The 24,039-nt window shown below is 46.3% G+C and overlaps 1 protein-coding gene across 1 annotated transcript in view; it reads left to right on the top strand.

Moving 5' to 3' along the window:
- The window catches only part of ZCCHC8 (zinc finger CCHC-type containing 8), a 167,775-nt gene extending 144,010 nt beyond the window's left edge, over nucleotides 1–23,765 (top strand). Inside the window, exons 13-14 of the mRNA XM_075323130.1 lie at nucleotides 175–292; nucleotides 22,035–23,765. Of these exons, the coding sequence (XP_075179245.1) occupies nucleotides 175–292; nucleotides 22,035–22,861 (945 nt within the window). The 3' untranslated portion in view covers nucleotides 22,862–23,765. The remainder of the gene's footprint in view (nucleotides 1–174; nucleotides 293–22,034) is intronic.
- Nucleotides 23,766–24,039: the final 274 nt, after the last annotated feature.

Raw genomic sequence — 24,039 nt, forward strand, 5'->3', positions numbered from 1 at the left:
CGAACAGCAGCAAGCAGAGCAGAGCTCAGCCAGCTGCTTAAATGCCAATGTCCTTCTACTACTCAGTTATTGACTGCAAATAAAACTAGGGCATGCTGTTCCATGCGCCAATCAGTTTTGCACTTCACACTTTTGTGACCACAGAAGCCATAATAAAATATCTTTTTATCACAGCCAAAAGATAATACAGCCCAGAAAAGATCATCACCTCAATCAAGCTCTGAGCGAAAAAGACAAAAAATGTCTGGAAATGGCCAAGGGCAGTCATCAGTCGACATGGACATAGCATCTGGTATGGATATAGCTGTTAAACATTTATGGGAAAGGGGAGAAAGGGTTTACAGTTTGTCATATATGTGCAGTGACCCACTTGGGAGGCACCAGATGTTGCTGAGGGGCCAGCTGGGATATGTAGTTCTGCTGGCAGCAGATGGTACTGTCACGGTAGCTGAAGTGGGTCTCTTGGACCCCTAAATGCTTCCCTTGTGTCCACAATTGTCAATAGGGGCGCTCCTATGGAGGTGGTGTCTGGGTGCAGATGTTGGAGCGCCCATGATATTTGTGCAGTTACAAGCAGCCAGACACGAGTGAACTTCATTAACACTTTACTGAAGGAAACTGGGTACAGTCTCTCTTTTAAAGGCAAAGAGGCAGCAGTTCTTTGTATAGGGTACATTTAGTATTTTGCCTATGAAAGTAGGTGTCTTCTCCTCATGAAACAAGCAAGCTTAGGCCTCTCAGGGCAGCTGGAGTACAGTTCTCCCCACTTGCTATAGGAGGTAATGTAATGCACAGTCAAGGTAATGCTTCGCTGAAGGAGGGACCGTCACGGGTCGGCTCCCTGTGGTGACACAATAGTAGTATCAAGCTACTCACCGTTCCCTATTGCAGGGGCTAGGGCAGACAGAGTTTGTGGCATAGAAGTCACGTTACACTGGTTCTGGCTGGAAGCACATAAAAAACCAGTATGCAGGACGGCCCATGTTCAGCCTTATCTCTCCTGGCTGTAGTGGAGGTGATTATATGGAGAGAAAGATGTTCCCTCAGCATGGATGTGATAGAGATTCTGGGCGCTTCTTCTCTGTCCCCTGACTAGACGTGTTTTAACCAGTTTTCTGGACTGTCAGCACTGAGGTGGAGGCTACTCCCAGCTGTTGCCATGGCAGCTTGTTGTGAGGAGAATGAACACCTGACTTTCATACGCATACATTGACCATTAGATGGCAGCAAAGTACATTTAACAATCCTCAGTGAATGAACATAACACAGTGCAAATCGTACTGCCTGACTCACAGTGCACAAAGTAATTCTGGCACACTGGAACAGATCTACTGCCACGCAACAACTGTTTAACTCGGCAGCAGTAGAACGGCTACCGGGATACCACATATGTAAGCTTTAACACCTTCATGACTGAGGACGTACCGGTACATCCTAAATCATGAAGAGGTAATCGCTGGCTGCTGTGGTGAGCTGGTGGTGATCCCTACACGTCTGCTGTTTAAATCAGCAGACGTGTGGCTGTCAGGCGTGAGTGGTTCCGCAATCAACCTGCGCCTGCTAACCCCTTAGATTGCACTGTCAAAATGTGACTGTCTTACCACGTCAAAGTGACAGGACAGTTACGCCCTTACTTACGTAGCGCTCACTAATATACAAATTAGGCACACTGAATACAGTTTTATGGTAAAACAAAAATGTAACAATTTATTATTACGTCAGGATAATCAATTATGGAATGGCAGAAGCAATATTACCCCGTTCTATTGGTTTAATTAATATAAATCATAGTATATAGAGAAATAAGCATCAATACGTTACCAAGTATTATAGCATCACTTCTCAACTGGAGGGACTCGGTCAGCGAGAAGGAAAATACTTTGGTATCTGCATCACAGAAGGAGTGCGTCCACTAGTGCCTTCTGGAAAGTTTTGGCTTACTCTGTGACCCAGCCCCTGCATTTTATATACATAACTACGTATTTCTTAATCGTTCCTTATGGGAGACCCAGACCATGGGTGTATAGCTTCTGCCTCCGGAGGACACACAAAGTACTACCTCAAACGTGTAGCTCCTCCCTCCGAGCATATACACTCCCCGGATGACAAATCCAACCAGTTCAATGCTTTGTGTTCAGGAGGTCACACACACATGCATCCTCTGATTTTTTGATTTTTGATTTCAAAGATTTGGAAGAAAAGCGGGTCCAATCTGGACTCCCGGCATGTCCCTTCTCACCCCACTGTGTCGGCGGTGCTGTTAAGGTTGATTTTACAAGGCTGGAGCCTTCACATGCCGCGCTCCTTCACCATCCTCTGAGGCTCTGGCTTGAAGTGGGAGCCATCACGGTTCTCACTGCTTTGCAGGAGACCGGTCTCCATCCGCAGCCCTTTTCAGGATCCTGCCGGACGGAGCGCTCACCTCCCAGGGACCTGGCACCTGCGTCTCACAAGCTAAGTACTGAGACGTTATTGCCACAGACAGTGGTCTTTCCAGGGGTCCCTTGTACTTTATATGTTGGGGAGAGTGTGTTTTATAACTGTGTTAACATTTCCGGCCGGTTCTCCAGTTTTCACTGGAGAACCGCGCCGATGGTGCCTGCACGCTGGCCGCATGTTTAAATCTAGGCCCCGGCTTCGCCTGAGGCCTAGTTTCGATTCTCTACCCCTGCATGTCAGTCAGTGCAGAGGGACAGTGTGGCTCCGCCCAGCGGCTGTTCAGCACAGGGAACGGACACTCCTCACTGAGGAAGGATTCCCTCCCCTGTATACCTCATTTGCCCTCCAGATCCTGCTCTTAGAGTAGGCCCCGCCCCCTCTCCTCGCTCCGGCGCCATTTTCTCAGCGTTCTCAATGTCTGCATTAACCACATTGTGACAAATGGAGGCCTGGGCTGGGGGATCTGGAGGGCACAGAGATGTCCCTATGTTAAACGGTCTGGCAAGCCACAACCTCCGGTTGTGCAGCTGCTTATATACTCTGTTTATACACTCTGCTGGGGGTCATTCTGGACAGAGCCCCCACTTCTGCAGCATGTCTCACATCAGAGCAAGGCTGCAAGGCTGTTCTTAATATGCACTGCATGTAGACTCGTACTGCCTGTACCGAGCACATAACCACATTGTGATGCTTGCTCTAACATAGTGGTCTCTCAGCCTGGAAGCTCATCAGTGGTCCCTCCAGCTGCTCCGGCTCCGGTGGCTGATCCCCCGGTTTGGGCAGAATCCCTCTCTCCAGGGGACAGCTGTCCCGGACACTGCTGAGCATGCATCAGCCCCCTTCTCAGGGCGCTTCTGCTGCTACGGCTCGCTCAGCAAAGCTCACAGAGGATTCCTCATCTGGTCTCAGTCCCCGTCCTCCTAAAATGGAGTCGCAGGGTCCCCTTTCCTTCCTCGTCCCGCAGCTCTGATTCACGAGCCGACTCGCAGGACGAGGAGGATGCTTTTACTAGGGGCTCGAACGCTACATCATGTACATTGATCTGTCCGAAGGTGACGCAGATGCTAATGATTTGATTGCGTCCATTATATATGTACTGGACTTCAATCAGCCTGTATCAGGGGTGCATTCCACTCTGGCAGAAAGGCATTAGTATACCTTAAGAGAACAAGGAGTGTGTTCCTTAACCACTCCAGTTTGTCACCCCACTGTGTCCAAGCCCAGAGCCTGTCCTGACAGACGCTTCCCAAAGCGTGGTTCTGATGACTGTTTCCCCCTCCCACCAGTGGTGGTCAGGGAGTGGGCTCATTCACCAAGGGCGGACCCTCCGGTGTCTAGGCTTTCAGCCCGGACAGTTGTATCAGTGGCTGACGGCTCCTCTCTAAGGATCCCACTGTCCGCCAGGTTGTCCTTCTGGCCAAATCTATATATGAGGCAGCAGGGGCCTCGTTCTCCCCATCTTTTGCAGCAGTGCGGGCTCTCAAAGCCATCTCTGCTTCTCTGGAGGAGATTCATCCCCTCACCTAGGGACTTTAGGCCCGAAGTGGTTGCCTTAACTTCCAGGCTTCAGTCTTTTCATCCTAGGCCATGTCTGCCATGCTGGATTCTGTCACCGCACTGCGGTGGCCTCGGCTACTTCCCTCGCTATCCGCAGGCTCCTGTGGCTTCGAGAGTGGAAGGCAGATGCTTTTCAGAAGCTCCTTGCTGGGTTCCCTTTGCTGGGACCAGTCTATTCGGTGAACAACTGGATGAAATTATTACGGAAGTTTTTTGGCAGGAAGAGTACTTCCATGCCACAAACCCATGAAACCTGTCCAGGGCAGGAACCAGATGAGGTTTCGTTCCTTTCGTTCCTCTAACTGGTCGTCCTCTAAGCCCTCGGCCTCGTCCACTAACTCAGCCAAGGTCCGTAAACCAGCTGGCGCATGAAGACGCGTCCTCAGAAGTCCGCAGGAGCTACGGCCACCAGGCAGCCTCCACTTGATTATCTGGCCGCGCCAGCAACGTCCTTGGTCGGTGGCAGGCTCTCCCTCTTGGGCGACGTGTGGTTTCAACACGTCTTCGATCAGTGGGTGTGGGTTACCATCTCCCACGGCTACAGAATAGAATTCTATCCAGCCCGCCAAACAGATTTTTTCTGTCAACTCCCCCCTGCCCCAAGGCCGCCGCCTTCTCACAGGCTGTGGCATTCTTGCAGGCCAATGGAGTAATTGTACCAGTTCCCGACTGGGAACAGTTCTGAGATTTCTACTCAAATCTCTTCCTAGTCCCCGAAAGGGACGGTGCTTTCCGACCTGGATCTCAAGCTTCTCAACAAGCATGTCAGGTGCGGCATTTTTGCATGGAATCTCTGCGATCAGTCAATGACCCAAGGAGATTTCTTAGCATCCATCGACATCAGAGATGTCTTTCTACTTGTGCCAACCGCAGTTTCTCACCAGCGTTGGCTACGTTTTGTAATCGGAGAGGAACATTTCCAATTCGTGGCTCTCCCCTTCGGGTTCGCCACAGCCCCTCGTGTATTCACAAAGTCATGACAGCAGTGGTTGCGGTTCTGCACCTCCAGGGGTTGGTAGTGATTCCTTTCCTGGACGACCTTCTAGTAAGGCTTCATCCAGTGCAGACTGTCAGCGGAGTGTCTCGCTCACTCTCAGCGGAGTGTCTCACTCACTCTCGCCACGCTTGCAAGTCCACTCTGACTCCGACCCAGGACCTTGCGTCCCTAGGGATGCAATTCGAGACTCTGTGGGCACTTGTGAAGCTGCCCTTAGTCAAACAGCAGTCCCTTCATCTGGCGGTTCGCTCTCTGCTGAGGCTCCGCCGTCATTCCATCAGGTGCTGGGTCAGATGGTGGCGTCAATGGAAGCGGTTCCCTTTGCCAGTCCCATCTGCGTCCCCTGCAGCTGGACATTCTCCGCTGTTGGGACAAGCGGACCTCTTCCTTGCACAGGCTGGTGGCTCTGTCGCCACAGACCAGGAGCTCTCTTTAGTGGTGGCTTCGGCCCCTCTCTCTGAGGGACGCTCCTTTCTGGCCCCGTCCTGGGTGATTCTCACCACGGATGCCAGTCTATCCGGCTGGGGAGCAGTGTTTCTCCACCACCGAGCACAGGACACTTGGACTCCATCCGAATCAGCCCTCTCAATCAATGTGCTGGAAATCAGGGCTGTACTCCTAGCTCTCCACCTGTCGGTGGGCAAGCACATTCGAGTCCAGTCAGACAACGCGATAGCAGTTGCCTACTTCAATCACCAAGGCGGGACTCGCAGCCGCCTAGCAATGTTGGAAATTCAACGTATTCCTTCAGTGGACGGAGGACTCCAAGTCCACCATATCCGCAGTCCACATCCCAGGCGTTGAAAACTGGAAGGCAGATTATCTCAGCCGTCAAACCGTGGACAGCGGCGAGTGGGCCCTGCATCCGGCAGTGTTTCGGTCAATCTGCCGCAGGCGGGGCACTCCGGAAGTGGATCTAATGGCATCCCGGCACAACAAGGTCCCGGTTTACGTGGCTCGCTCCCACGATCCTCAGGCCTTGGCAGAGGACGCGCTGGTTCAAGATTGGTCCCAGTTCCGTCTGGCCTACGTGTTTCCCCCGCAAGATCAGAATGGAGGGCCGTCGGGTCGTACTCATCGCCCCAGACTGGCCCAGGCGAGCTTGGTTTCCAGATCGCCTCCGTTTGTCCGTAGAGGTGTCTCCCGGACCGGCCAGACCTTCTCTCACAGGGTCCGTTTTTCCGCCAGAATTCTGCGGCTCTCAGATTGACGGCGTGGCTCTTGAGCCCTGAATCCTTACGGCTTCAGGCATTCCTTCCGAGGTCATCTTCACTATGACTCAGGCTCGGAAGTCTTCCTCGGCCAGGATTTACCACAGGACTTGGAGAATTTTCCTGTCCTGGTGTCGTTCTTCCGGCCATGCCCCTTGGCCGTTTTTCCTTGCCGTCCATCCTGTCCTTTCTACAGTCCGGTCTGCAGCTAGGACTGTCCCTCAATTCCCTCAAGGGACAAGTCTCGGCTTTGTCAGCGTTGCTCCAGCGGCGTATCGCCCGGCTGGCCCAGGTGCGCACCTTCATGCAGGGCGCATCTCACATCATTCCGCCTTACCGGCGGCCTCTGGATCCCTGAGACCTTAATCTGGTCCTCACGGCCTTACAGAAACCCCCCTTTGAGCCTCTTAGGGAGGTTTCGTTGTTTCGTCTTTCACAGAAAAGTGGTTTTTCTGGTGGCCATAATTTCTCTCAGGAGAGTCTCTGATTTGACTGGGCTCTCTTCGGAGTCACCCTTTTTTGGTTTTTTTCACCAAGACAAGGTGGTTCTCCGTCCGACTCCGGGCCTTTTCCCTAAGGTGGTGTCTCCTTTCCACCTTAACCAGGACATTTCATTGTCTTCCCTTTGTTCGGCCCCTGTGCATCGCTTTGAGAAAGCGTTGCATGCTTTAGATTTGGTGCGGACGCTCCGGATCTATGTGTCACGCACCGCTGTTCTTAGGCAGTGCACCCCTCTTTTTGTGCTGACCACAGGTCAGCGCAAGGGTCTCTCGGCTTCTAAACCGACCCTAGCGCGTTGGATTAGGTCGGCCATATCCGATGCCTACCAATGTTCTCGGGTGCCTCCCCCGCCGGGGATTAAGGCGCACTCGACCAGAGCTGTCTGTGCCTCTTGGGCTACGGCTCAGCAGGTCTGTCAGGCTGCCACTTGGTCTAGTCTGCACACCCTTTCGAAGCACTACCAAGTGCATGCTCATGCTTCGGCAGATGCGAGCTTGGGCAGACGCATCCTTCGGACAGCTGTCGCCCATTTGTGAAGTTAGGTTTGCCTACTTCTCAGTTTCTGTTTATTCCCACCCATGGACTGTTTTGAGACGTCCCATGGTCTGGGTCTCCCATAAGGAACGATGAAGAAAAAGAGAATTTTGTTTACTTACCGTAAATTCTTTTTCTTATAGTTCCGACATGGGAGACCCAGCACCCTCCCTGTTGCCTGTTGGCAGCTTTCTTGTTTCGTGTGTTTTCACCGGCTGTTGTTGTAGACAGAGGTTCCGGTTATTCCGGGTTTTACTCTATCTCTACTTATGGGTGGATGTCCTCCTTCAGCTTTTGCACTAAACTGGTTGGATTTGTCATCCGGGGAGTGTATATGCTCGGAGGGAGGAGCTACACTTTTAGTGTAGTACTTTGTGTGTCCTCCGGAGGCAGAAGCTATACACCCATGGTCTGGGTCTCCCATGTCTGAACTATAAGAAAGAATTTACGGTAAGTAAACAAAATTCTTTTTCTTTGTTGCAGCTGCGCAGTAAAATTAAACTACATGATTGCTATACAATAGATCAGGCTTGCAGCTGCGCAGTTACTACTTCTGACTCGTGTTCTCCACAGTTGCGCAGTATGTTGTTACAGATATATTCCTCGTGATCATGGCATGGTCTTCAAAAGTTACTTGAGGTTAGAGTTTCTGCTACTTGAGGTTAGAGTTTCTGCTACTTGAGGTTAGAGTTTCTGCTACTTGAGGTTAGAGTTTCTGCTACTTGAGGTTAGAGTTTCTGCTACTTGAGGTTAGAGTTTCTGCTACTTGAGGTTAGAGTTTCTGCTACTTGAGGTTAGAGTTTCTGCTACTTGACTCTAGGCAGCATGACTTCCATAATCACGATCTATTTGACTGGATACCTATCTAGAGTCCAGTCACATACAGTCATCCCATTTGTATCACAGACTGCATGATTTAAATGGCTGCGGTGATTTAAATGGCTGCGGTGAGAAAATCTCCTTTCCCCACCGCCATCGGAGGCCCTGTGATACAAACCTGGAAACCTGATGGTTGCCATGGTAGCAACGGGTCATGTGATGACTCCTGTCGCTATCATGTCGTAGTAATTGTTAAAGCCAACAGCGCAGCGGCTTTAACAGGAACGTTGCATTTCTGCTGATCAGAGATGTGCAGCTCTGATCCAAAGAAATGAACAATCAATCAGACTGCTGATCCTTATAGTCCCCTGGAGGGCTAGTGTTTTGCTATATTTTTAACACTAAGGTTCAGATACAGCTTTAAAGAAGGCAAATAAGTAATTTTATTATAAAGGTTAATATGAAATACAAACTTAAAGGAAAAATATGATATTGCGTACACTTTTGTATATTGAACATACAAAGGTTAAGTACAGTTAAATATACTTACATCACCAAGGAGCTTTGGACATCATCTGTCTGGAATATTAAGAATCAGAGAAGCATGACATAGACAGAGGACTCCTGGAAATCCCAACACTGACCGGACATCTCGGTACAGGTAACACGAGCTTCTGTCTGTGCTATACTTCAGCTGATCTTAAAAAGGCTTGAACAATATTACAAGCCTTAAAGTTAGGGTACCTTCACACTTAGCGATGCAGCAGCGATCCGACCAGCGATCTGACCTGGTCAGGATCGCTGCTGCATCGCTACATGGTCGCTGGTGAGCTGTCAAACAGACAGCAGGCACAGACCGGGACGGCAGGGATGAAGTGTGAGCTCCCAGTGTGATAGAGTGTGTTTCACTCGGGACTCACAGTCCTTACTGGTAGAGCTCCAGGACCAAGGAAATGCAGGAAGTGACTCTTCATGTTACATCCCTGGGGTAGGGTGTGTTTTTTACCTACACACCGCTGATAGCCTTTACAGGACATATTGTCTGTCATATTCCATACTTTTGCCTGTAAAGAGATCAAATATATATTCAAGTCCCGGAGTAATTTGATGGTTGAAAAACCCACTCTGGTTCCATTAAGAGGAGGGAGGAATACACAACCTATTATAACTAGAGGACCATACGTCTCTTGGAGAAGGATAGTGGATAAAAAACGGCCTATATACTGACTAAAAGGGTATATACCACTACTTCTCTATATATTTAAGCCCCGGAGTAATCTGATGGTTGAAAAACCCACTCTGGCTCTATTAAGAGGAGGGAGGAATACACAACCTATTATAACTATAAGACCATACGTCTCCTGGAGAAGTGTAGTGGATAATAAACGGCCTATATGTTGACTGAAAGGGTGTATACCATTACCTCTCTATATATACAGGGACCAACTACTGAATAAGCGTCATCCTTATCCTAGGCATTTGAATGGTCCGCTCATATCACTACATACTAAGAGGGAACACCTATTAGCACTCTAATTAAGAGGACTGGTCCCTTGTGTCCTTTCTTGAGAAGTGACTCACACAAAAAATCCTCTGATGATCCCCTTTTTACTGCGTTAGGGGGGGTGAAACGCGTCAGGAGAGCAGGGGGATCCATTAGTTTAGTGGAACTCCAGGCTCCTACCTAATATTATCCAGCAATCCTAATTAGGGAATATATGCCTAATATGAGAACCCTGGACAGCTAACGCATTGCCACTGTTTGATTGTCTATGGTTCATCTGTTTGCACTTTTATCACTTTTCTGGTGGTGGTTATCCCTGCTGGAGGCTGACAAGGACAGTAAGAACTAGATACCTTTGTAGTGGAGTATAATCAACATATATATCTACAAACAAGGAAGTAGGCGTAGTGTACATTATACAACTACTAGTCGGACAGCGACGTACTAACCTCTGTCCCCCTCTCTACAAACCACTGTCTACAACTGTGCTTAGGCGTGGGGTAACCATGGTCTACACTCGCACTTGTATATATATTTCTTATTGATGTACGGTAATTGTAAGTGAAGAACACCATTTTGTTCTTTTTTTAATATTTATTAATAAAATATATTTTTATGAGAGTAGTTCTAGTGGTGGTCTTTCAGTTTATGACTACCTCTATTTAATCTTTTTTGGTTTTTGCTAGATCTCACCAGCGACCAGTTAACAGCCCCCAGCCAGCAGCGACGTGCAAGCGACGCTGCGCTTGCACGGAGCTGCCGTCTGGAAGCTGCGGAGACTGGTAACTAAGGTAAACATCGGGTATGGATACCCGATGTTTACATTAGTTACCAGCGCACAGCTGTGTGTGCAGGGAGCAGGGAGCCGCGCACACTGAGCGCTGGCTCCTTGCTCTCCTAGCTACAGTACACATCGGGTTAATTAACCCGATATGTAATGCAGCTACATGTTCAAAGAGCAGGGAGCCGCGCACACTGCTTAGCGCTGGCTCCTTGCTCTCCTAGCTGCTGTACACATCGGGTTAATTAACCCGATGTGTACAGCAGCTACATGTGCAGAGAGCCGGAGCCGGCAGCACAGGCAGCGTGAGAGCTGCAGAGGCTCGTAACTAAGGTAAATATCGGGTAACCACCTTGGTTACCCGATGTTTATCTTGGATACAGCTTACCTCAGCTGTCAGATGCCGGCTCCTGCTCGCTTCATTTGTCGCTCTCTCGCTGTCACACACAGCGATCTGTGTGTCACAGCGGGAGAGCGGCTTTGAAGAAAACGAACCAGGGCTGTGTGTAACGAGCAGCGATCTCGCAGCAGGGGCCAGATCGCTGCTCATTGTCACACACAGCGAGATCGCTAATGAGGTCACTGCTGCGTCACAAAAAGCGTGACTCAGCAGCGATCTCGGCAGCGAGCTCGCTGTGTGTGAAGCACCCCTTAATGTGTTGTAGTCTTATTGATCCATGCCCTTTGATGGCCAGTCATTGGGCATAGATGAACCAGAGATACACCACACATCAGACAATGGGGTAATAAACCCACAGCATTCAAGTCTCCCAAGAATACACATCAGGTATTTGAGCTAGGTAAATGGATATATTGTTAGTCTGTATATTCAAGACAAACACACAGAAATCCTTAAGTATATACAAGATTTTGTAACCATGTACACTTTGTCTGATTAATCAATGTTATAGTATAACATAATTTATAAACTCAAAAATAGCCATTTTTATATTTGCAATACAGCTAGTTAAAAAAAAAAAAAACCCTTAAAGTTCAAATCACCAATCTTTCCCCCATTGGAAATTAAACAGTTAAAAAAATATACACACATTTGGTATCATCGCGTTCAGGAATTTCTGATCAAAATATAAAATCAATTAACCTAATTAGTAAACGGTGTAGCGGCAGAAAAATTCCAGACACCAAAATTACGTTTTTTGATCATAAATTTTGTGCAACATGGTACCATTAAAACGTCAGTTAAAGATACAAAAAATAAGCAATCACGGAGCCCCATATCCCGAAAAATGAGAACGCTACGGGTGGTGTAAAATGGCGCAAAAAGTGCACCACTTTTTTTGGAAAAATGTCTGAATTTTTTTTTTTTTTTTTAACCCCCTTAGATAAAAGTAAACGTGTACAGGTTGGCAAACTTGTACCGTCCTTAGGCATCACAGCTACACATCAGTTTTCTCTATCGCTTCATTGGGGGACATAGGATACCATAAGTGTATGCTGCTGCCACTAGGAGGCTAAGGCTATATGCGCACGGTGCGTTTTTTGCTGCGTTTTTGGCTGCAGTTTTGTTGTTAGAACTTTCTAACATTTGACTTCCCAGCAAAGTCTGAGAAGTCAGATTTACTATGCGCACATTGCAGTATGTCAGCGTTTTGTCAAAAGTTTGTGACAAAAAAAAATGCAGCATGTTCATTTTTCCTGCGTTTTTGTCAACATTTGTCACAAAAACGAAGCAAAAACGCATGGTGTGAAAAACGCACCAAAAACGCACCTATAATTACAAGCATTTTTTGTGACATTTCCAGGCTCTCTCTGACAAGGTGCAGGTTTGGCTACATTTTGGCTGCAGTTTGTGAACACAAAAATATGCAGCGTGCGCATGTAGCCTAAGGCTACAATGGCACGCTACGTCTTTTGTCGCAGTTTTGTTGTCAGAACATTGACATTTGACTTCCCAGCAAAGTCTGAGAAGTCAGATTTTCTATGCGCACATTGAAGTATATTTGTCAAAAGTTTGTGACAAAAAAAATGCAGCATGTTCATTCTTGCTGCGTTTTTGTCAACATTTGTCGCAAAAACGCATGTTGTGAAAAACGCACCGAAAAGGCAGCAAAAACGCACCTACAATTACAAGCATTTTTTGTGACATTTCCAGGCTCTCTGACAAGGTGCAGTTTTGGCTGCAGTGTGTGAACACAAAAAGATGCAGCGTGCGCATGTAGCCTTACACTATGCTATAAAAAAGTTATATCCTCCCCAGTAGTGTATACTGGAACTGATCAATTTTAGCTTGGTGTTCGTAGAAGGTGGTCACATAGTAAACACGGTGACTAAAATACCCCAAGAACAATAGTGCAATCGCACTTTATTTTGCAATTTTTCTGCACTTCGATTTTTTTTTTATTGTTTTCCAGTACACTATATGGTAAAACTCTTGGTTTCATCTAAAAGTACAACTCGTCCCACAAAATAACAAGCACTCGTATAGCAAGATTGACAGACTGAAGAATAAAAGTTATGGCTCTCAGAAGGGGAGCAAAAAACAAGAGCGGAAAATCGTCCAGGGGTGAAGGGGGTAAAACAACAAAATATACATAACTGATGGTTACAATCCTATATACACTTATCTTAGAGTTGCTCCATTACTTTTTATAATTATGACCTGTCGCTACCTTAAAGCATTTTAGTAGTTTTTAATTTTTATTTCATAAATCAATAGTACACCTGAAAGTATGCAAGTTTATAATATCAGAGAAATTTTTTTCTTGCTCTACTACAGTTGATCAGTCATTATCAAAATTCTCAATTCTGAGGTAAAATCTGTATTCAGTGAAGACTTTCCCATTACTGAGATAGGAAATGGCAGCTGTTACCAGTTAAATCCCACTGTCAAATCTCATTCAGCGGGATTTAACGCACGTCAGCAGAGAGCATGTAATTCCCCGCACCCATCTGCGGCCCTGTGATTTGATCATGGGGTGTCTATAGGTTGTCATGACCCCCTGTCTGTCATGAAGTTTCTGTGCACCATACAGCACATGCGAGCGTATGAGTACAGCTTCAATATCCCTAAGGGGACTTGTAAATATAAGTGAGAAAATAGTTTTTTTTTTTTTAAAAAAATACATTCAGAAATGTCTGACCTAGCAAACTATAAAATATATTAATCCGATTGGTAGACGGCGTAAAAGATAAAAAAAATTAAAACCGCCAGAATTACGTTTTTGGCAGAGATTTTTTGGCCTCAACACTTCAATAATTTGCAAAACCTCGCATCTACCCAAAAGTAATATGCGTAAAAAAACCATCAACTTAGGGCGCAAAAAAAATAACAATCACACAACCTCAGATTCCAAAAAATGAAATTACTACGAGCCTTGAAAAATTGCGCTAAAAGCGGATTTTTTTTTTTTTTAATAAACTTGAGATTTTTTTCCCACTAATTCAATAAAAGAAACTATACATGTCTGGTAGCTACATAGTTGTACTGACCTGGGGTGGATTCATACTGTGTGTGTGTGTGTGTGTGTGTGTGTGTGTGTGTGTGTGTGTGTGTGTGTATGTATTTCTCTGACGCCTCATTGGGGGACACAAAACCATGGGTGTTATGCTGCCTATCCATAGGAGGACACTAAGTAGATGCAAAAGCATAGCTCCTCCTCTGCAGTATACACCCCCTGGCCGAGCCAGGCAAGCTCAGTTTTAGCTTAGTGTCTGTAGGAGGCACTTCTTTTCAAGGTTTATTTTTTGAGGGCGACTGTTTCCTTTTGGGACCGATCTCCCACTACCATCAACAGGCGGGAACGTGGAGTGTCGCCTCCACTTACCCCCTCCTGCGACGCTGGACGACGGGTTCCACAGACACCGATTTTCCAAAGCCCAGGGTAGAGGCCTGTGCCCCTATAGCCCAATTCCTCAGCCCCTCTTTGCAGGCTTTGAGTTGAATATGGCACCAATTCCTCAGCCTCTCTTTGCAGGCTCTGAGTTGAATATGGCACCGGTGTGACCGGACACAGCAACCTGACTCTATTTCCACTGCCTGGACTGAAGCAGTGTTTGTTTTAAGGTGAGATCCCCCCTGACTGGTTTCCCAGACAAAAGGAGAAAAGACGGTGCAGGGAAGGCTCCCAGGACATTTACAGTATTTATTATGAGAAAGTCCCTTGCTGAGTGCAAGGAGGAGAGCACCAAGGATCCTGAACACAGTGTGTTAACTTTTCTCTAGCTTGCTGGCTGGAGGAGGGGGGAAGTCACTCCTGTTTGCAGAAAGTCCTGCAGATAATTTCCCTGTGGCAGGGGGAGGGCACAGGGCTCAGGGACTGTTTATTTGCTCTGTTTATTTGTTCTAGCAGAAAAGCCAGCTGATAACCACCAGTGACCAGCTGTGTGCTGACTGGAGGGAGAGGGAGGAAAACTATCAGAAGCTCCCTTCCCTTCATCTTCACGTTCTTTTAGCGCTAAGCCCCGCCCCCTCCAGGAAAGCGTGCGAAGATCTCCATAGAGCTTAATCCTTCCTGAGGACAGGGCCATCGGTTGATTCTGGTGAGGTGCTTGCTTCACTTGTGTAGCTCTGCTGAGCATTGCTCCCCCTCCTGGCATACTCCTATAAGGAACATGCAGAATTCTAAGGGCACTAAGAGTGCTAAGGCCCACATAGTCTATTATTTATCCTGCACTGCCTGCCACGCTGAGCTACCACATAAACACACCTCTTCTCTCTGTGAGTCCTGTGCCCCTATAGCCCCCCAAGACCCCCCTGCCACCACCGCCGCAACAGTCAGCCCAGAGCCTAGGGTTCCCAGCCCACCGGAATGGGCACAGTTTCTGTCCCAATTCATGGAAAAACTGTCACAGAACCTGGTTCTGGCTATGCAATGTCGTCCTCCACACCCTTCTGGCTCCCTGGACGGAACGCAGCCTGAGGATACCCCTATGGAGGATCCTTCTGAGGTAATCCGGGCACATGCTTCACCGGTTGCAGGGACACAGGGCAGGCTCTCCCACACGCTCCACGGCTTCTGAAGAGCTGGAGGAGGGAGAATGCTGTTTATACAAAGAGGATTCCTTGGTTTTAGCCTCCCCATATGATCAAACTGCAATAGACTCCCTTATAGCAGCAATCAACCAAACTCTGCATGTGGAGGATCCCCCATCCACTACCACTGACCATGTGGTCTCCTTTAAGAGGGCAAGGAAACCCCAAAAGGTTTTCGCTGATCACCCAGAGTTTCAGGATATCCTCACAAAGCAAAGGGAGAAGCCTGACAGGTGCTTCGGTAACCGAAAACTCATGGACTCCCGGTACCCTTTTGCCTCACCTGCCCCTAAGGGCTGGGCCAATCCGCCCTCGGTCGAACCCCCCCGGTCTCCCGCCTTACAACAAAGACACTCCTGTCTTTACCCGATGGTTCCTCCATCAAGGACCCGACAGACAGGTGGAGCACCTCGCCCGCTCTGCTTTTGAGGCTGCGGGTTCCTCCCTCTCGCCCTCCTTTGCCGCTGTGTGAGTCGCAAAGGCGATCTCGGTCTGGGCAGAATCCCTTAACACTTCGCTTGAGGAATCCCAGTTCACTCATACCTTCACAGAGGTAACAGCTCAAATTGCCGCTGCGGCGGAGTACCTCATGCAGGCCTCCATGGACGATGCTACCTGCGCAGCGTTTGCCGCCACAAATACCATAGCCATCCGTAGAGCTCTCTGGCTCAGACAATGGCGAGCGGACTCTGCCTCCAAGAAGTCTCTCACGGGCCTTCCCTTTTTTCCAGACTGTTTGGCGAACGTCTGGACAAGCTCATTTCTGACCACACGGGAGGAAAAAGTACCTTCCTCCCCAGCTGAAGTCCAGGACGTCCTTCACCAGACGTCCACAGTCCTCGTTCCGCTCCTTTCGGAACTCATTTGGGTGGTCGACATCCCGTGCTGTCCCCGCCACCAGCTGCGGACTACGCAGGGACCGACCTTCTCAGCTCTCCCCGAAACCCACTTCGTCATGGCTGCCTAGACCGAAACAGTCCAGGACTAGGGAGACTCGTCCACGACTTTTTCCCCCCTCATGACTCCTTCGGCGCCCCGGAAGACACTCATTGTAGGAGGTCGACTGCGGCTCTTTCATCACATCTGAGCTGCCGCCTCAGACAACAAATGGGTGCAAGACCTTGTGCCTTCCGGTTACCACATAGAATTTCGGACCCGACCCCCGAGTCGGTTCTTTCTCTCAAACCCCCCAAAGCTTTTTTCTCAGCAATCCACTCGCTCCAAACAGCAGGAGTGATACCTGTCCCAGACGACGAGAAGTTCGTTTTTTTTTTTTCCAACCTCTTTGTGGTCCCCAAAAAGGATGGGTCAATTCGACCCATCCTGGACCTCAAACACCTAAACAAACGTGCACGTACGGAGATTCAGAATGGAGTCCCTAAGGTCCATTATTGCATCCATGGTCGAAGGGGAATTCTTCACCTTCCTGGGGATGTCCCTGGACACCCGTCGGGGCTTGATCCTTCTCCCTCAGGACAAGGCGATTGCTCTTCAACGAGCGGTACGCCGCCTTCTACGTCCTCCGTCTTGCTCCATTCGAGTCAGCATGAAAGTGCTCGGCAGGATGGTGGCAGCTATGGAAGCAGTACCCTTTGCTCAACTGCACCTCCGCCCACTGCAGCTAGCCCTTCTAGCGGCCTGGGACAAGAGCCCCTTCTCCCTGGACAAACATCTTCACCTGACGCCTTCAGTCAGGTATACACTCCGCTGGTGGCTTCGGTCCTCATCCCTATCGAAGGGGAGATCTTTTCTCCCAGTGAACTGGCTGGTCCTGACCACGGACGCCAGCCTCCTAGGCTGGGGAGCAGTGTACCGGCACCACACTGCTCAAGGACGTTGGACGCCCCAGGAGTCTTTCCTACCCATAAACATCCTGGAAATCCGCGCGATCTTCCTCGCGCTCAGGGCGTTCTGCCCTCTGCTAGCGGGTCGTCAGATTCGAGTCCAATCGGACAATGCGACAGCTGTAGCCTATATCAATCGGCAGGAGGGCACCCGCAGCAAAGCGGCTTATCTCGAGGCCCACAAGATCCTCAGCTGGGCTGAATCGACGGGGTCAGTGATATCAGGGGTACACCTAATGGGGGTAGAGAACTGGACAGCAGACTTTCTAAGTCGCCAAGGCCTGGCCGCCGGAGAATGGTCTCTCCACCCAGAAGTGTTCCTACACATCTGCACTCGCTGGGTCACACCAGACATGGATCTAATGGTCTCAAGGTTGAACGCAAAGGTACCCGCGTTCATAGCCAGGTCACGCGACCCGCAGTCCATCGGCGCGGATGCTCTAGTCTGCTCCTGGCACCACTTCCGCCTGCCTTACATATTTCCACCTCTACCCCTGCTGCCGTGGGTTATCAGGAAGATCAAGGCAGAGGGAGTCCCGGTGATAATGATAGCACCGGACTGGCCCAGGCGCGCCTGGTACGCCGAATTAGTACATATGCTCGCAGATGTACCGTGGCGCCTTCCAGACATCCCAGACTTGCTGACCCAAGGGCCCATTTCCCATCAGAACTCCAGAGCCCTGAAGCTGACGGCATGGCCATTGAGACCTGGGTATTAACTAGAGCGGGATTCTCCCCCGCGGTTATTTCCACCATGATCAGCGCCCGAAAGCCTGCTTCATCCCGCATTTACCACCGTACGTGGAAAATCTTCCTTTCATGGTGCAGGGAAACTAACGTGCAGCCTATGCCTCTGGCCATCCCCAGAATTCTCGACTTTCTACAGTCTGGCTTGCAAGCGGGGTTGGCTCTCGGTTCCCTTTAAAGGGCAGATCTCAGCGCTCTCAATCTTCTACCAATGCCGCCTGGCTCAAAAACCGCAAGTCAAGACCTTCCTCCAGGGCGTTTCCCATCTAGTAGCAAAAAATAAGCAATCACTGAGCCATAGATTCCGAAAAATGAACGCTACGGGTTTCGGAAAATAGCGCAAAACGTGCGACACTTTTATTCGACAAACTTATGAATTTTTTTTAACCCCCTTAGATACAAGTAAACCTATACATGTTTGGTGTCTACAAACTCGCACCGACCTCAGGCATCACAACGAAATATCACTTTTACCATATAGTGAACATGGTGAATAAAATATCCCAAAAACTTTTGTGCAATCACACTTTTTTTTTTTTTTTTTTGCAGTTTTCCAGTACACTATATGGTAAAACTTATGGTTTCATTTAAAAGTACAACTCCTCCTGCAAAAAACAAGCCCTCATATGGCAAGATTGACAGAAAAATAAAGTTACAGCTCTTGGAAAAAGGGAAGCAAAAAAACCCAAAAAAACAGAAAACGCCCTGGGGCTGAAGGGGTTAAAGCAGTGTCATACAATTCAGATTGAAAAACTTCATAGTCCCAGATGCTCATACTTTGCAAGGACTGTAGAGCCAGCAAAAGATAGTCATATACTGATTTATCTATCATAAATAAGGGTTCATATTGAGAGAGTTCTTAGTCCCAAAGTTAACCAGTTGGTTTGAAAAGGTTGTAGTTTTATAAATGAATTAACCTATTCTACCATACCCTCCCCGGTATTCCTGGGCTTCCCACACTTGTATCAGTCAGCCAAGACCACCGTCCAGGAGATAATGCAGGCAGTCTGTGTCTGCTCACCACTAATGCTGGGAGATGCGAGGTCTGGTGATACATCTTCCTGGGGCCCGATATGACTCATCCCTAAACCTATATGCCCCAGGAAGACGTATCCCTGGATCTCCCAGCATTAGCGGTGACCAGACAGACCGCCGGCATTATCTCCTGCACGCTGGCCTAGCTGTGCTCAGACATCACAAGACCTACCTCCCCTGGACACGTTATCCACAAGAAATCACCGCAGACACAGGTACTGCTGTTGGGTAACACTCGTGGGCAGCTTTGGTTCTGACCCCTGGTACACTCCGATGTGGTCTCGGCTGGCCAATACATCATTAAGTGTAGGGAAGCCCAGGAGTAGTTTGGGAATTCTAACCCTATTTCCTTAAGTACAGATATTTATTTCTTTATTATCCTTTTAAATAAACACGAAACAGAGAGGGTATTTGCTATAATCTTGCTGCTGGGGAAATAGGAGCATGAGCGCTTGAGCACAATTTTTAATAAACAAGCGAGAGGTTGTATTTAAATGTGTGTTTTTGTTTTTTTTTGTTTTTTGTTTTTTTTTCTGTCGCCACCCTCACTTTGATTGCAGCTCTGTCTTCTTTGAACCAGAGAAAACTGGAGAGAAATGGGAAAACAATCAGGCGGGAAGGTGTATTTAAATGATTAGCACCACCATAAAGCGACTGTACTTGGTTTAAACAGTCATCCTGTGCTGACAGTCTCTCTTTAAATCCGGTGCAGGCGCTCTGTACACCGTGGCGTGGCCAAGCAGCTTAGTGCGCCTTCCTACCTACTTGTTTGTCATCTGTTTTTTGTTTGTTTTTTTTACGGTATGAGCTGTACTTTTGAATGACTCTACTCATATTACCATACAGTGTACTAGAAAACAGGAAAAAAAAAATAAGTTCGCTTGAAAATGTGAATAAAATTGCAATGCCACAATTACTGTATATTATTTGTTTTTATTCTCGATATTTTTTATAGAGTAAACTGACCTGGCAGTATGATTTTCCAGGTCAGTACAAGTAAATTAACCCCTTAACGACCGCGGGCAGTAATATTACGTCCTAGCGGTCATGTTACTGCTCGCGGTCTGCCGCCGGCAGCATGCCGCGATCGGCGCACATCTCAGCTGACTTTCACAGCTGAGATGTGTGCCTGCTAGGCATGAGCAGAATCGTTATCTGCTTGTGCCGTTTAACCCCTTAAATGGCGCTCTCAATATGTGACAGGGCCATTATAATCGCGATCACGGTAAACTTTTACTTACCGGCCGATACCAGAAGGCACGTGATGTAATCACGTGACTTCCGGTGGTTGTCATGGTAGCACAGGGTCATGTGATGACTCCTGTAGTACACATGAATTATTTTCAGTTTCACTCGGCCCGGAGCCGAGAGAAGCAGAAAGTGAAAAAAATTTAAAAAAGTGAAAGTTCAAATCACCCCCCTTTCGCCCCATTGAAAATTAAAGGGTTAAAAAATATACACACATTTGGTATCTCTGCATTCAGAAACGCCCAATCTATCAAAATATAAAATCAATTAATCTGATCAGTTAACGGCGTAGCGACAAAAAAATTCCAAACGCCAAAATTGTTTTTTGTCACCACAACTTTTTCGAAAAATGCAATAACAGGCGATCAGAACGTAGCATCTGCGCAAAAATGGTACAGTTAAAAACGTCAGCTCGAGGCGCAAAAAATAAGCAGTCACTGAGCCATAGATCCCAAAAAATGAGAACGCTACAAGTCACGTAATGTGGCGTAAAACATGCGCAACTTTTTTCGGACAAACTTCCAATTTTTTTTTTAACCCCTTATATAAAAGTAAACCTATACATGTTTGGTGTCTACGAACTCGCACTGAACTGAGGCATCACACCCACACATCAGTTTTACCATATAGTGAACAAGTGAATAAAATACTCAATAGTGCTATTGCACTTTTTTTGCAATTTTAGTGCATTTGGATTTTTTTTGCCGTTGTCCAGTACACTATATGGTAAAACTTATGGTTTCATTTAAAAGTACAGCTCGTGCCGCAAAAAATGAGCCCTCACATGACCATATTGACTGAAAAATAAAAAAGTTACATCTCTCAGAAGAAGAATGACGAAAAAAAACCGGAAAGCGAAAAATTGGCCAGTCGTGAAGGGGTTAATGTAAATTATAATTTATTTTTTTTTGGGGCTTTCCGTAACTCCCCTAACGTTGTCAGTCTTTGAGATCTCTAGCAGCGTGGGTGCTTATTTTTTGCCCCCCTCAGCTTTTGTTTACTAATACCATTTTGGGGTAGGTACGATTTTTTGATCGCCTCTTATTGCATTTTACCACAATGTTGCTGCAACAAAAAAATGTTCTGGTGTTTTGTTTTTTTTTTTCTCTTTGCGTTATTTACTGATCTGATTTCATTATTATATATTTTGCTAGATCAGACCATTCTGACTACAGCAATACCTAAGAGGCATTTTTTAATTGTTTTTATTTTTAATGGTTTAAAAAGGGGGTGAGTTTAACTTTATTTTTATTTTTTTTGCATATTGAAAACGTGTTATGTTGTTTTGTTTTTTATTATTATACTATATTTGCTTAGGGAAACTGCAATCATCTGCTTGCTTGTGCTATATAGAGCAGTGCATCAGCACTGTTATGTATAGCAGAAATCACAATCTCCTATGAATGGTAGTGTTCACAAGAGAATTGTAATGACAGACACGGGTCACCAGCTGACCCCTGGCAGTCATGACTGTTCATTGGAACCCCACAATCATGTTATGAGCGCATCCCCTATCAGCGCGTGTTAAATCCCGCTGTCCGAAATCTATCTCCGATTCACCCACGCCTTTTAAAGGCACACAATGGCTGATGTAAATCAGCCGTCATGTACAGGGAATGATGCGAGCCACATCAAAGGGATTAAGACTAATGAATGACTTATTCTGACTGTGCTTATCTATTTAGTCAGTGCAAACCAGCGCTTGAAATATAATTTTTTATAAAATGTACCTAGTAATTAGTATTAATAATGTTTATAACTTATCTAACATCTGAGACTTCGTTACTTTGCACATATATACTGACCATATTTTTATTTTTGCAGATGAATCGTTATGCTCTCCTTCCCAGAGGTTTAAGTTTCAGCCACCTCTTCCACCTGGATCTCCATATAACACGCCACCTTCACTACCTCGTGGAACTCCTCCTTCAACACCTCCTAATTTTATACCCCCACCACCTCCAACACCAACTCCTCCACCCCTACCAAAAGGAACACCTCCACCTACTCCTTCCAGAGGATCACCACTACTTTCAAGGGATGGTTTTCCTTTACAACCAAAGGTGGATTCCATGGATGAAGACACCTTGACTTTGGAAGAACTGGAGGAACAACAACGTTTAATCTGGGCAGCTCTGGAAAATGCGGAGAGCACAAACAGTGAATCAGATGTTCATACACCAATAAATGGTAATTCTGTTTCCTCTTCTCCAAGCAGAATCGAAATTCCCATTGTAACAGAAGGGAAGATTACGTGCCAAAATATTAAAGAAATAAAGAATTCTGATGTCCCTACTAAATTACTTGGACAAGAATCTAATGAAAATGTTCCCCTGATAACAGAACAGGAGGAATCCTCTAACAAAAAACCCAATGGCGATGCTCAAATCCAGGAGGTGGTTGTTACAGAGCCCATTGACATTACTGATGAGGACAAGAAGACCTGTGTGGAAACAAATGTTACAGAAGAGGCTGCGTTTGTTGACCCTTCTTTGTCCAACACTAGAATTCCAGATAGGAGTAAGTTTGCAGAAGGCATTACACCATTTGAATTTGAGAACATGTCTGAGTCAACTGGTACTTACCTTCGTCTTCGAGACGTCCTGAAAAATTCCCCACGAAACCAGCAAAAAAATAAACAGTATATGTAACACAATTCTTAGATGAGGACTATGATTTTTTTTTTTTTTTTTGGTAATTGAAAATATTTGTATAGCCCTCTTTGGTCATCCATTTTATTGGAAAACACAATATAACAAAACAAAAAATAGGTGTACAGCAATTTATATAAAGGTATAAATTTTTATTGGATTGGTTACTGATTAGTATTAAGAAAAGCACCGCCAGTTGGCTGGTTCTTTTGAGGTATTGATTGTCAGTGAAGTTGAAAGGTAAAAACATGTATAAGAAGGTATGAAATCCTATTTCATTGTATTCTGACTTCTCTTTAAGAAATGGGTTACATAGACCTACTGTTTTGAACTGAAATCGCTTATCATAGAAAATTGTTTTAAGTTTATTTTTTTTGGTTGGGTTTTGGTAATGTGTGTAATTTTTATTATTTTTTTTTTTTTTTAAAGTGAAGCAATTTAATGTCTTGTCCACTTTTTAATATTTTTCAATGAATTTCAACCCCCTGTACAGATCTTATGTAGAAAAAAAAATCCCATTTAATATTGGTGGCAAATGATGGACAATAGTGTGGGAATGTTAGATAGAAAACCATACTCTTTATATGAGAACATTTCACTTTATTTTTTTTAAAAGTTAAAATAGAAGGTAGGGTACATTTTATTTTTTCTTTTGTACATTACTTTTACAATGCATATTTGAGATGCAACAGATCTGTTCAATATATTGAATGCTTTTAAACAATATCAAACTTTTACTGTTTAATACTGGCTAAATGAATCGGGAATTAACTGTTATAATTCTTTTTTTAGACATTGTGGAGAATGTTTCATTTTTTTTGTAATGCCACTGATACCCTTATCTCAAACTTACTGTGCACCCATCATGGCATAGAGGTTTAATAAATGGGGTTTAGAAAAATGGTCATCGCTTGCTTGTCGAATTATTTTATTTTTTTGTACTTTTCACTACTCAACAGCTTAAACTGGTCTTGGGAGCGCTACAAATTACTTGTTTGTCTCTGTGCCATTTTTGTTTCTTGTTTGGTGTCTGTGTCTACTTGATGAGCGCTTTGATTATTTCAGCACTTTGGTCCATTCTTGGTAACTCATAATACTCTTTGGTAAAGAAAATGCAAAGCGCAAATAAGAAAGTCTCAGGGTCCGAGAAACCTTCCCACTGCTCTTTGGTAAGGAGT

This window comes from Anomaloglossus baeobatrachus, chromosome 1, assembly GCF_048569485.1.
Source record: "Anomaloglossus baeobatrachus isolate aAnoBae1 chromosome 1, aAnoBae1.hap1, whole genome shotgun sequence".
NCBI lineage: Eukaryota > Metazoa > Chordata > Amphibia > Anura > Aromobatidae > Anomaloglossus > Anomaloglossus baeobatrachus.